General features: G+C 49.5%; 1 protein-coding gene across 4 annotated transcripts in view; it reads left to right on the top strand.

Moving 5' to 3' along the window:
• The first annotated feature begins 1,891 nt into the window (after positions 1–1,891).
• The window catches only part of MGRN1 (mahogunin ring finger 1), a 48,844-nt gene continuing 36,677 nt past the window's right edge, over positions 1,892–14,058 (top strand). For all 4 annotated transcript variants that reach the window (XM_059484177.1, XM_059484179.1, XM_059484176.1 and 1 more), the window contains exons 1-3: positions 1,892–2,070; positions 10,261–10,379; positions 12,585–12,673. In XM_059484177.1, the coding sequence (XP_059340160.1) occupies positions 1,983–2,070; positions 10,261–10,379; positions 12,585–12,673 (296 nt within the window). In that variant the 5' untranslated portion in view covers positions 1,892–1,982. The remainder of the gene's footprint in view (positions 2,071–10,260; positions 10,380–12,584; positions 12,674–14,058) is intronic.

The raw sequence follows: 14,058 nt of genomic DNA, 5'->3' as shown, positions 1-14,058 counted from the left end.
CAGAGAGGTGCCAGGCACAGTTACTGCCAAGGCACTGCCAGAGACTGGGGCTCCCCTGTGCCAGGTGCAGGGTATTCATCTCTTGTGGTTGGCCAGCAGGACTTGTTGCTCATTCCAGGTTTTTTCCCTGTCCTCCTTCCCAGCCCTGCTGCACAAAGGGATGCAGAAGAGCAGGGTCTGTTCCTGTCCTCACCCCCAGCATGTGTTGCCCTGCATCCCGTGCCTCTCCCAGCCCCTCTGGCTGTGTTTGTGTGGCCACGGCAGCTGCAGGGATAACAACTGTCCGGAAGCACGTTTGGCCTGGGGATTGTTTGCTTATTCCTGCTGGGCGTGTTTTAGTTTGTGTTTACAGCCAGCAAATTCCACCCACTGCCTGCTCACTGCTGTCACAGAATCCTCCCGTGCTGGCAGGCTCTGCTCCCTCCCTGCTCCATCCCATTTCCCTAAATCCCAGCCCTCTTCTCTGCTCCCAAGGCCAATTTAAGGGATTTCACATTTGCCACCTCAGCTCCTTTGTCTCTCAGTGATTCCCAGCTCCACTGCCGGGAATTTGGGTCCCCAGTTCCTTTGCAGTGTGTGTGCAGGGAGGCACTTCCCATCACAGGGAGTGGCTTTTCTCTGTTCTCTGTGCCAGACGGGACATTGGGACTCAGTCCTGGGACATTGGTGGCTTTTTTGTGCCTCTTCCTCCACGCCATCCTCCTGACTGTTGTGTCCCACATGTGAGGCAGCCCGTGGCCATTCCCTGTCCTCACATCCAAACCTCAGGCATCTCCATTTGCTTTCATGTGTGGATTACCTGTGAGGGGAGGAACCCAGAAAGGAGAGGCTTCCCCATGGGAGACTGATCACCTCCTTTCCTGCTGGCTTTGAGCCCCAGCCAGTAGCAGGTCCCACCTCTGGGAAGTGCCCTGGATAATTCTCCCTGGGCATCCCTGTGCAGGCTGTGTCCCTCTGGGCATCTCCCTTGTGCCAGATGTGTCCCTGGGAATTCCCCCTGTGTGCATCCCTGTGCCAGATGTGTCTCTGGGAATCCTCTCTGTGCATCCCTGTGCAGAGCATGGCCTTGGGCATCCTCCCTCTGCATCCCTGTGCAAGGTGTGTCCCTGGGCATCCATCCTCCCCATGCTTTCCTGTACGGGACGTGTCCTCAAGCATCCCTGTGTGAGCTCGCAAGGGCTTCTCCATCTAAGGTGTCCCCCCCATGATCTCCATGTGCATGCCTGGGTCCCTCCCATGCAGAGTGCCCCATGCACATCCCTGTCCCCATTCCCATTCCCATCCCTATTCCCATTCTCCCATCTCTATCCTCACCCTATTCCCATTCTCCCATTCTCATTCCCATTCCCCATTCTCCATTCCTCATTCCCATTCTCATTCTCATTCCCCTTCCCATTCCCCATTCTCTCATTCCCATTCCCCATTTTCTCATTCCCATTCCCCATTCTCCACTCCCCATTCCCATTTTCCCATTCCCATTCCCATCCCTATTCACATTCTCCCATCTCTATTCTCACCCCTTTTCCCATTCTCCCATTCTTATTCCTATTCCTTTTCCCATTCCCCATCCCCATTCCCGTTCTCATTCCCATTCCCCATTCCCATTCTCATTCCCCTTCCCATTCCCCATTCTCTCATTCCCATTATCCCATTTTCCCATTCCCGTTCCCATTCCCATCCCCATTATCCCATCCCCATCCTCCATTCTCCCATTCTCCCATTCCCATCCCCGTTCCCGCCGCAGCGCCTTCTGCCGGCAGAGCTCACGCCACCTCCCCCGCCGCCCCGCTATTGGTAGATGCCGCCCCCCCGCCCCACCTTTGGTAGGCGCCGCCGCGGTGGCTGCCGGGAGCTGTAGTCCCGGGCCGTGAGGACTCGCTGTCCCGGCGTGCCCCGCGCCGCCGCCGTGGGTGCGGGTCCCGGTGCCGGTGCCGCCGCCGCCGCTCTGCGCCCCCGGGCCGCCCGCCCTGTCCGCGGCCGCCATGGGCTCCCTGCTCAGCCGGCGCATCGCGGGCGTGGAGGACATCGACATCCAGGCCAACTCGGCCTACCGCTACCCGCCCAAGTCCGGTGAGGGCCGCGGGGACCGGGGAGGGGGACAGGCCGTGGCGGGCCCGGTGCCCCCCGAGCCGGGCGGGGAGGCCGGGGAAAGGGCTGCCTGTCACCGGCCTGGGCTGTCACCGACCCTGGCTCTGCCCGCGGCCCTGCCCGGCCGCGCTGGCGGACAGACCGTGGGTGGATGGATGGGTGTCCGTGGGCACAGCGGTGGCACCGGGCCGGCTCTGCCCGGGGCTCGGTGCCCGGCTCTGACCGTGTCCCCGTGCCCAGGCCTCATCCAGGCCTCATCCAGCTGTCCGCGCCGCCTGGCACCGTCACCGCCCGTGATCCCGGGGTCCTGGGGTGCTCGGGGACCGCTCCGCACCGTGCAAGTGCGGCCTCAGCGAGCTGCGGGTCCCGGGCGGCTCTGGCTGTAAAGGGGTTCGCTGGGACAGGGAGCAGAATCGGGGCTGGTTGGATACACGATGGCCAAATTCCCCTTTAACTCCTTAAAATGGCAGTGGCTGTCACCTCGGAGCTGTTGGGCTGGCACGGCCTGCTGGGTGTTTGTTTTCCAGGGAATTGTTCTGAGGGCTTGGAGAGCTGGGTGCCGCTTGTGTGCAGGTGGGATGAGCCCGTGACTCACCTTGTCTTGGGCTGGCTTTTGAGATTGGCCAGCTTTAACTTTAAAGAGTTTTACTTATTCTTCCTAGAAAACAAGTGGTCAGGGAAATTCAGGTAATCTTTCCCCCTGCAATATCCATTTGCTTACAATTTTTTGTAGGTTTTGGTTCTGTCAGGGCTTTTCCAGGCAGGCTGAAGAATTTGCAGAGCGGCAGTTTGGGTCCCCTCACTCTCAGATACAAAGACTTTTCATGCAGAGATTCAAGTCCTGTGTGTGTCCATGACTTGCTGGCTGTGACATCCTCAGAGGGGGCCAGAACCCCTGCTTAGTTTGGAGGGGGTGCAGGATCACCTCAAATAAAGTCCTGTCATCTCAAATAAAGTCCTGTTACACCTTGTCTTGTTGCAGGTTGGCCCTCAGCAGGAATGGTGGCATGGAGGAAGTGGAAGGGGGAAACCTGCCTAGAAAATTCCAACAGCTGTGTTGGCTCTCTTAGAAAATATAATTGCTTTTTCAGGGGTTTGGGAGCTGGGTTTTTGGGCAGCTGGGAAGGGCAAGTGTCACAGCTTGGCTGCAGCTGGGTCTGTGTGTGTCAGCATTTTAGATAAAGAGAGGATTAATTATAACCACCATATGCAATGGACATGAAACTTCTTTCTGTTGTTCCTGTGCTGCTGAACTGGAAGTTAATGGTGTGCTGGGTTTGGGGCTTGTCAAGGTAACCCCATCCCACTCTGAGGTTGGGTTTGTGTGTTCCCTGGAAGGGGATCTGGGGGCCATAATGCTCCCAAGGAGTGTTCCTCATGTTTTACCTCCCTTGTAGAGCTGAGCAGCCAATGCTTTCAAGCAGCTGGTTAAATAAAAATATTTGTATTTCCTACAAAGGCTCTGGATGCAATTAGAGGCTTGTTAATTAATTCTCTGTGGCATTTTCTTGTGCTCTTTCTGAAAGCTGGTGTTAAGCCAAGGCTTTCTCTTCACATTCTTTGGGTTTATCTAACAAGGATCCTCTTGACTTTGGGAGGGAGAAGAGCTGTTCAAACTCTAGGCAGGAGGTGGTGAACACCTCTGGGGTGGAGCTTCAAAGCCCAGAGCAGTGAGGACTGTTAAGATGGCAGCTCCCCTCCCTCCTTCAGTGTGTCAGAGGGACAGTGTCCTTTGAGGTCCTGCCACCTCCAGAGTGAGTGTCCTGGAGATGGGAAGGTTGGGACCAAACCTGGCAGTGGGGATGACTGAGGTTTTGATTTCAGGAAGCAAGCTGGAAGTAGTGCAAAATGTTCTTGGGCTGTCTCCTTGGTTTTTTAAGATTTTCTAAGCCTTCTGATGTTGACATTCTTGTAGCAAACTTTCTCACACACTTTCTGTAAGTAACTGATTGTTTTGCATTCTTTTATAGCAGAAGAGAAAGTTGATAGACTGTTAGTCTGTCCAGTGTCATTGGAGAGGTGGCACTGTCACCCTCCAATCCACTGGCACTCTTAGAAAACTATAAATGTTAAAGTCAGAAAATAAACTCCCCTTTTTTCTTCACCTTGAGAACAGCAGTGTGAGCTTGTGTTCTTTCATGTCCTACAGTGGCATTGGGCTAAATGTTTGCTAATTATTTCTAACTGGACCCTGCTGCTGTGAGCCCTGTGTGGGAGAAGCTGGTTCTCCATGGGGTGTGTGTGCTGGAGAGTGAGCCTGACTGGCACTCCTGGCTCTGAGATTACCCCAGACAGGCTGGAACAAGTGGAGATGGAGCATTTCCTGAGGTCACCCATCCTGTGTGCAGCCCTGTCCTTCTCCTTTCCATCCCATCCCTCCTTGTCTCTGGTCTCAGCAGATCTTCACTTACTACAAATGTCTGCTCAGCTGGGTTTGATCAAGGAGCAAATCCCCCCTCTCAAGGACACACTGTGCCAGGAAACAAACCCTAAATCCAGGTAAAAACCTAAATCCAGGTGTTGTGGCTGTGGTTTCAGCCTGCCTGTGCAGAGGGACACGGTGGCTGAGCTTGGTGAGGCACAGCTGGTTGCAAAGGAAGAGGTGAATATTCACTTCTCCTTTCTTGCCTTTTGATGTGGGTGCTGCTGGGTCAGTCACATGCCCTGGAGAGGATAGAGCAGCTTGCTGAGGAATCCACCTTGGTGTGCATGAACCAGTCCTCGGTGAAGCAGGGTGTTTAACAGCTTTGCTGGAAATTGTGTGCAGTTTTGTAGTCAAAAATCCTCAGAAAATGCCCTGCTTCTTCCTCCAATGCTCTGGGTGGGCATCATCTACATTTTTCCTCCTGTATCTGGATGTCTGAGGCTGCTGTAAGGTGATACCAAATTTCCTTCTCTGACCCCTGTTTGGTGGTACCTTTTAACCAAAATTTCTTGCTTTGTGGAGCCTGTACTGGCATTGTGTCTGCCTGAAGGGCTGGCAGGAAGGCCTGGTTTATACAGAAAAGTGAGTGCCTCTGTGAAACAGGCTAAAAATGGTTATTCTTTCCCCTGTTTAGAGTTGTGATCTCTGTGGTGTTTCGGTGCTTGGAGCAGTGAAGGATGTGCCATGTCCCTGTTGCTGTGGAGCAGTGAGCAGTGCCCCAGTGTCAAGTTTTCATGCTTTTCTCTTTTCTGATTTATGACCGGAGATAGCTCAGGGATGCCACTTGCTCGGTTTCTCGGCTGTTTAGGCTTGTAAGTTTTCTGTGCTGTTTAGGTGGCCTGGAAAGGCCCAGGGATGGCCTTGAAGAGCCGACGCTTCAAAGGACGAGGAGAGACTTCTGATCTTGTCTCGGTCTCGGTGTTTATTAATTGTTTATCTAAAAGATTTTCTTTCAGTCCGACAGAGGTCTGCACAGCAAGCCAGCCATGGGCACACTGCAAGCCCCCGGGGCGGTCACTTATCTTTATACCCGAAGTTACGTGTACAATATTTATCATTTCTCCCCAATACCTTCTACCCTTATTAACTGGTGCACTTCTAGTAATAACCAATCTCAAAGTGCCACCATCACCACAGAAGATGGAGGCCAAGAAGAAGAAGAAGAACAGGACACGCCCCAATTCCTCCATCTTACTTCTTTAGACCCCCCTGTACCAAAATACCAAACCCTGTGTTTTACACTCTAATTAACTTATCCCTTCACCATTCACCCAGTGAAACCCTCCCAGTCCTCATACAGGTCTCATCTCCTGTGTAGGATCAAAGCCCTGCCACCAGACACTTCTGGCAACATTCCAGGACCTCCGAGCCCCCCAAGGGTGGTCTCGGCCTCTCTGCACCTCCATCCTGAGGTGCTGAGATCCCACACCCCAGTGCTCCCCACAGCTCTCTCCTGTTCCATGAGCTCCTCTGCAGCACAGAGCACGTGCCCCTGGCATGGCTCTTGAAGAGGATTCCCTGGAGATTCCTGGGAGGGAAAAAAGGAAGTGGATTGCTCCTCTCTGAGGATGAACCGCTTTGTTGTTTGGGAATGAAGCTTTAATCAAAGAAAGAGCAATTTTAAATAGGAGAAGAGTACCAGAGTCACAGCCAGTCCATCTCTGTGCTGCTGGGTGCCATGACAGTGGCACTGTCCTGTGTGCTGGTCCAGGCTGTGCCTGGGACTGTGCTGTCAGTCTGCCTGAGGAATTAAACAGAACCCAATTTCTATCACTTCACTGTTAATTGCATTAATGGTGAGAAGCCTGAATGGGCACCTAAATGCTTCTGTTAATGAGCATTGTGGCACAGCCGTGCTGTGATGGGATCACAGCTGTGCTCAGCCTCCTGCAGGTTGTGTCCCTTCCCAGCTTGTTTCTTGTGCATCCCAGCCATGTGTTGCATGGATATGGGATTAGGGAGAGGTAACTATGACTGGACAATCTGGTGCTTAATGCTGGTGCAATTATGCTAATAAACCCCAGCACTCTGTTGTACTAAATATAAAGTGTTTTGGTGTCATTTGATGCCTTGGAGGAGCCTTGGGTTCCAGTTTGGTTTTGCATGGGACAAATGAATGAGTCAGATGTGGCTGTCCTGTCCCAGTGGTCCCAGTTTTTCCAGCCACTGTAAAGTTTTCCACCACAACAATTCCTCTTACAGCCATTGCTTGGGCTTCATCTGCCTCACTTGGTCATGTTCTCTTTTATCTCATGCTGCTCTGTGCTTTGTGCTGATTTACTCTGGGGAAATGAAGCCACAGTTTTGCTTTGCTCTGGCATTTTTATCCTTTTCCACCCTTTTTTATTTATGTGTGATTCTTTCCTGGTCAGCATGTCACTGCATTTTCCTGGAGGGTTTCTGTTTGTAGCAGTTCTGTGCTTGGAGGATCCATCCAAGGATTTCTTGCTTTTTCTTTTTCCTGCCAAAGAGAATGACACTTGTCCTCCTTGTGCCCATAGCCACAGAGCTGTGTGTAAAGCTGGCACACCTGCTTAAGGTGGTTTTATAGCCTGGGGGAACAATAGCAACAAGGTTCCAGAGGCATGATAGCCTGGCTAAAGCTCTAAAGCTATCTTTGTGCTGGACTTGGAAATGGAACCTGGGATTCCAATGCACAGAATATGTGAGCACTCCTGCTAGAGCCACTAAAAATCCTAAATGTCACAGTGACTGCTAAAGAGGATGCCTCATATTTTCCATCTGGAAGTTTCCTTTTAGTTTTAATCCCTGGTGTGATATTTAAGAAATGCTTTCTTAAAATGTTCTGCCTCCAGCTTGGGCAAACTCTGAGGTGGTTGTGATAATGGTTGAGAGGATTAATGCATAACTTTGGTTTTACCTTGAGAGCTCTGAACTTGGGTGTCATTGTAGCAAGAGCTTTCTGAAAGCTTGCAACAAAATATCTTTTTTTAGCTGCTGAAAACTGTGTTATAAATGTGTGGAGACAGTTTGCTGCCATTCTAGTTTGTTTGTCTGTTGAGACCTCGTGTGTGTGGCAGCTTTTGTGTGTGCAGCAGCAGTGGCAGAGCCTCGGGGTTGTTCTGTGTGTTCCCTCTGAGCACCTCAGAGTGGTTTTCCCTGTGCTCCTCGTGCCTGGCACTGTTTCTTGTTTGCTTATAAAGGAAGTGCCTCAGGGGAAAAAACCTCTCCTTCACATTGCAGTAGGTGACTTAGCAGGGAGATAAAGAGAGTTCAGTCTGAATGTGGAACTGGAGCTGTGATTCCAGCTGCTGTATTTGTGAGAAATCCCAACAATTTGATAGAGATGTCAGAAGTTGTTCTTGGTGGAGCAGTGACAGTGGCAGGTGCCTTGAATGTGCTGGTTTTGTGTCTGGGTGTTGTTCCAGTTGAACAAGAGGGACCTTTTCATCTCTGGAGATACCCTCAAGCCATGTCCTGGGCTGGTCCCACACTGGGGGGATTCTGTCCCTCTGCCCACCTGAGACCCCCACCTGCAGAGCTGCCTCCAGCACAGGAAGGAGCTGGAGCTGCTGGAGAGAGCCCAGAGGAGGCACCAGGATGAGCCCAGGGATGGAGCAGCTCTGCTGGGAGAGTTGGGATTGTTCAGCCTGGAAAAGAGAAACTTTGGGGTGACCTCAGTGTGGCCTTGCAGTATCTGGAGGGAGCTCAGAGAAAAGATGGGGCAAGGTTATCTACAATGGCCTGGAGTGACAGGGCAAGGGGAAATGGCTTCAAACTGGCAGAGAGCAGGGTTAGATTGGATATTAGGAAGAAATCCTTCCCTGCAAGGGTGAAGAGGCCCTGGCAGAGGTTTTCCCAGAGAAGCTGTGGCTTTGTCATCCCTGGCAGTGTCCAAGGCCAGGCTGGACAGAGCTTGGAGCAGCCTGGTGTCATGGAAGGTGTCCATGGCAGGGGGTTGGAGCTGTGTGATCTTTAAGGTCTTTTCCAGCCCAGGCAATTCTATGATTCTGTAATTCTGACCCATCACTGGATAAGAGGGAGTTCTCTGACTCTGATCCCAGATAACCAGCTGCTGTGCTACTGAGACATCCTGCACAAGCATTGTCTTCTCAGCTGATCAAATAAAATGCTCCAAAACATAATCCTGCCTGACCCACATAAAATGTGAAATCTATTCCAGCCTTCAGTGTGGTTTTCTGAACCTCAGTGCATACACAAATCTCCATGGTATGTATCTCTGATGGAGAGGCAGTGTCAGGCTGGCTGTGCTTGGAGATTATACACAGATTAATTTTTTAATTTGTTGCTTCTGGGATGAGTGGGAAAAGATTCCCTGTCACTTGGGGCACCTACATTTGTATCCAGGAAATGGATGTGGCACTCAGTGCTCTGGTCTGGTTGACAAGGTGGTGATGGGTCAGAGGTTGGGCTTGATGATCTTGGAGGGCTTTTCCAACCCAAATGATTCTGTGATTTTGTTATTGTGATTCTGTAGGACAGATTCTGAGTAGCTGCTGGACCTGTGCTGAAGGTGATTGCTGTATCTGGAAAGAAGGATGTGTTTCAGTGCTACAAACATCTGGGTGCTCGTGAGCTGAGCTCAGCAGTAGCTGAGCCATCCCACCATCATTAAGGCACTGCCATCTGTGCAGAGTGAAAAGAGCCTTTCTTGGAGCATAAAGGGAGAAAGCCTTAATGGAAAAAACAGGGCCTTTCATGAAACCCCTTCCATTTCAGAGTAAATCCTGCTTGCTCCTAGCTAGAGGGACTGCACATCCCTCCAGAATGCCTCCCCAGCCATTCAGAGGATTAGTGACTGCTTCTGGAATGACTCATTTTAACACAAATTTATGCTGTCTATGCATTGCACCCAGGGAAGCAAATGTACATTTGGCTCAGTCCTCTCATCCCCCACTCTGAAACTTGAAGAGAAGTGGCTTGGATGGAGCCTTTTATTTCGGTTCTCTCCTGACACTTATTTCTCTGAAACTTTACCTCTGTGAAGTTCACTTTTGAGTGTTTTCCTGAAGTCTTTCTAGGAGGGAGCTACTCTGTGATGCTTTCACACACCTGAATTAATTCTGTTCATTTTCCAGTCAATTCCAAGCTCCAGAATCCCACACATGCACATGCTTTGTGTCCTGAAATTTTCACTGTAGTGCATCACCTTAAAGATGAATGAAACAAATTCCTGGTGAAACTTTCAGAGCTGACTTTCACTTTAGTCACTCTCTGACATCCATGTTTCTGCATTTGGAACTGTCAGCATTATTCATTAAATCAGCAGCAGGGTGTACAGTGTCCAGCACCCCCAGTAAAGGTTTGGAGTGGTTCTTTTGTGGGATATGGGAGTCAAAGAGGGGATGAAAGGTGACAGGAGACCTCTGGCTGGTCTGAACTTTGCAGTGGGAGAAGCCTCATTCCTCTCTGAGGTGTTTGTGGGACTGGGCTTCACACTGGGAGCTGGACAAAACAGGAAGAATTGACCAGAATGGAGCAATATTGGAAACAGCTGACTTTTCCTGCTTCCTCTGCAAAACAAGTTGAAATGGAATTATCTCCACTGTAATATTTATTCCAGGTTTTTGTTTGGTTTGTTTGTTTGTTTCCTTTCTCCTACTGTTGGCACTGGTCCTGAATTCTACAGGGAAGGGGTGAATAAGCAAGTATTTTCTGTGTCATGTGGCTCTTATGCTTGTGAATTTAAAACTGCACAGGCTTTTCCAGGAAGCACTCATTTAAAGGGATTTTTTTTTCCATTCTCTTGTGTTTTTTGTTTCTAGGAAACTACTTTGCAAGTCACTTCTTTATGGGAGGTGAGAAGTTTGACACCCCTCACCCTGAGGGTTACCTTTTTGGTGAGAACATGGACTTAAACTTCCTTGGAAATAGACCAGTTCAGGCAAGTTCTGTCTGTTTTACTCTTTTTTATTTCCTGCCTATTTTGGAAAATCTTGTGTAGGGTTTGTAGAGGAGAGTGGCACAAACATTGAGGAATGTCATTCCAGTCTGTTCAGATGCAAGCTGAGTTTTCCTGAGAGGCTGAATTCACCTTGGAGGCTTATTTTCACTCAGGACAGAAGGAATTGGTGGTGGGGGAGGAAGAACAGGGGCTGAGGAGCACAGAATTTGGGACTAATTCTGCCTGCCTGCCTGAACAAGTGTAAAACCTGCTGCAGAGAGGGCTGGGAAGCAGAGCCTGAACTTCCCAAGGCTCCTGGGCAGGTTTTGTGTTCAACATTTGCTGTTTGCTGTGTCTGAGTGGCCTCACTTTGATGTTAATGTTAATACAGACCTTGACATTATGTGGGTTTTATACCCAGGTGGGCTGCTCAGAAAGTCCCTCCTTCTCTTTTCCTAGCTAAAATATAATGTAATTTTGGGCCCATAGATGTCTGTGAGACTGTGAAAAGCTGCTTGCTCAAGTGCTTGCCTTGTTCTTAAAAAGAGAATAATGTTGTTGTGAGGGAAAGACAGGAATTTTATGCAAAATGTTATGTTTTGGATTTCTCTTGCATCTCAGAACTGCTTAAAAAGAACCAAAAGGTGACAGAGTAGGAGCCATTTGGAGATGTTTTCTGAGTGCTGGAGAGGAAAGGGAAGAGCTGCTTGCTTTGCTCACTTTTTTCCTAGTTATTTCTGCAGCTTCCAAACATCAAAATGAGAACTAGAAGTCACAGTTCTAGTTTAATTGATTATTTAATTTAATTACCTGCATGTCTCATCAGAAAAGCTGTGACCATTAATTAATTCAAGTTTCTAATGCTTGGTGGCAGTTTGGGATCACCCTGCTTTTACAGATGAGGGAAACTGAGGCAAGTTGGAATTGCAGCAGTTACAAGCACATTCTGCTTTCTGAGTTTCTCCTGAGCCTGTGCCATTGATCATTTTAGAACCACACTCAAGTCACAGGATGGACAAGGAGGAATCTGGGAAGTCTTTGTTTAAGCAGGAAGTGCAGTTGGGCAACAGAATTAGGCAGGAGAGACCTGAGCTGGAGCTCTGAGGTTGTGTCAGAGCTGGGCAGGCCTGGGGTGCTCACCACATCCCCTGTGCCCTCCCTGCAGGGCTGAGCTGGCACAGTGCAATACCTGCATGGCTCAGCCTGCTTTCCTTGCTGCCATCCCAGCTCTGGGTTTCATCATTTCTCCAGAGGAGAGTGGGGGAGAGCCCAGTAACACCCTGGGACATTTGCCAAGTGGGTTCAAGAGAAGGAGGCTGTTGTGGAATATAGTTTGCCTATGTAAAGTTAAAGCCCTTTGGCAGCTCTGATTAATCTTCAAGGAAAAAGAGAAAAAAAAAAACAAACCACTCAAGCACTGAGCAGCAGCACTGTTTTCTGGACATGGGCCCAGTTCTTGCTTTGGAGTGAGGGAGGCTTTGCCTCATTTCTAAGGAAATGTGTTGGTGGTCCCTGGTGCCCAGCAGGCAGCTCTGCAGCTGCACAGGTTGTGATCACCACAGTAAGCAGTTCCCTTTGCATTTATCACTGGAGATCCTGTGCCCACTATGGAGAATTACAGTCTGAAGCATTATTGTCCCTATTTAAAGGACAATCTGTGAGGGAAGATTTCTTGACTGTAGAATAGAATGAGGCCCCCTAGCCCTGTCTCTTTTCTTTTCCAGAACATTTGCCCCATTGTTTCAGAATAAAAAGAGTTTCCCCCAGTAATCCAGGGCTTCAGCATGCTGATTAGCAGTCAGATCACTGCTTCCATGCTGCAGTACACATGAAAGAGCTGCATTTCTTCTGCTCAAGCTGGAGGTGGATTCTTTAGTGGAAATAAAAGCTTGGGAGAGCAAGGCTTTCCTGACTGAGAATTCAGGGTTGAGAAAAAGGGCATTTTCATGAGGTCTTTCTTAAAGTGTGCATTTCCAGTATGAGCTATTGCTGGGCCAGGGCAGGATTTTCACCCTGAAACACATTTGATTTATCAGTAAATAAAATTTGCTATTTAGCAGTAAATAAAATTTGGTGTTCCTTGTGGCTGCTGTAGTGAACACCCTGAAAGCTACGTGCTTCTTGATTTGGGTAAATTGCATGCTAGGTAACATGCTGCTACCCTTTGTAGTGTAATAACAAGAATGATTTGCCTCTTTGTTGCAGTTTCCCTACATAACTCCAGCTCCACACGAGCCAGTGAAGACACTGAGGAGTTTGGTGAACATCCGCAAGGATTCTCTCCGACTTGTCAGGTACTGCCATCACCTGAACCTTTCATTTTACTCACCCCAGGGACCTCTCAGCCACAGCCAAACTGTACTGTGAGCTTTTGGAGAATGGCTGACATCCAGATCCTTGTTGCTAGATATGTTTCTGTGTTCCTTTTTGAGCTTTCAAGTGGTTTATGTGCTCCTTATCCAAACAATCTGTGTTTCCTAGCAGGACCAGTGATGTGTCTGTTTCTGCAGGACAGACTGGAGGGGTAAACAAAGCCATGAAATCATTAGCACGAGCGGAAGGTATTAGTCAGGTCAATAAACTTTACAGACAGATTCCTTCCTGCATTCCTGTGCAAGGAGAAGCCAGAAGGGAGCTGATTCTGGTGCGAGTCACGGGCCTGGAAGGCTGATGGGTCTTGAGTGAAACTTCCTCAGTTTCTCTTGCTGCCAGGATGAAGTTTGGTCCCAGTGTTATGCATTTGTTTAGGTGGCTTGTGTCCCATGCACGAGGGAAGGACAGTCATGGGGATGGTAGCTCTCACTGCTCCATGCTGAGATCTGAACCAGCAGAGCTGGATTAAAGCACTGGCTCACACTCAGACCTGCAGCTGTCCCCTTTCCAACAGATGGCTGAGGTACAGGGCCCAGCATTCAGTGCTTTGTTTGGGTCTGAGCTCTGGGCAGATGTCCAGGCAGAGCCTTCCCCAACCATCCTGGCTGGAGTCACTCTGGATTCTGTGTCTGGGGCTGGAGCTCTGGCAGGGCTCCAGCTGCAGCTCCCAGCCAAGGTGGCTCTGAGAGCCTGGTGTAACATGAGCACTTGGAGTCATAACCAAAACCCCTCAGTTTGTTTTTATGTGAAAACAGATGTGGGGTTTTTTGTTTGTTTTGTTTTGTTTTAAATGAGCAAAACCTGTGATTTCAAAGCTGATGGAGCTTCCAAATAAGTGACCATTGGTAAACTGCTCTGAAAGCTCTTTGGTGTTTCAGCAAAAGGGTGAAGTACTTCTCTAGGAAAAAAGAGAAGGAACATAAGCCAAATGGGAAGTGGCTTTTTCCCTGAGAGGGGCCTGGCTGTGAATAGAGCAGTTGGTGTGGTTTGTACATATAGTTCTGTCATTCTGCTCTCTGTGCTCACGTCCCATCTCCCAGAGCTGCAGCTCTGGACTATTTGGAATGCTATTTGGAATGTAGTGTCCATGTTGACAGTATCTAGGTTTTCATCCCTCCAATTCCTGGTACTTGCAGTTCTTTTTGTGCCTCATGAGCTCTCACAGGCTCCTGTGCTGCTGCTGCTGTGTCAGTGCTGACGACAACACTGCCAACATGACTCTATTGAATTTTGCACTGATGTAGACCCAAAATGAGGGTTTATTGACAGTCCCCAAGGGTACATTCTGTCTTGTGCTCTTCTGCTC

This window comes from Ammospiza nelsoni, chromosome 17, assembly GCF_027579445.1.
Source record: "Ammospiza nelsoni isolate bAmmNel1 chromosome 17, bAmmNel1.pri, whole genome shotgun sequence".
Lineage (NCBI taxonomy): Eukaryota > Metazoa > Chordata > Aves > Passeriformes > Passerellidae > Ammospiza > Ammospiza nelsoni.
The sequence above is the reverse complement of the archived record's forward strand: the minus strand, read 5'-3'. Positions and strand labels throughout refer to the sequence as shown.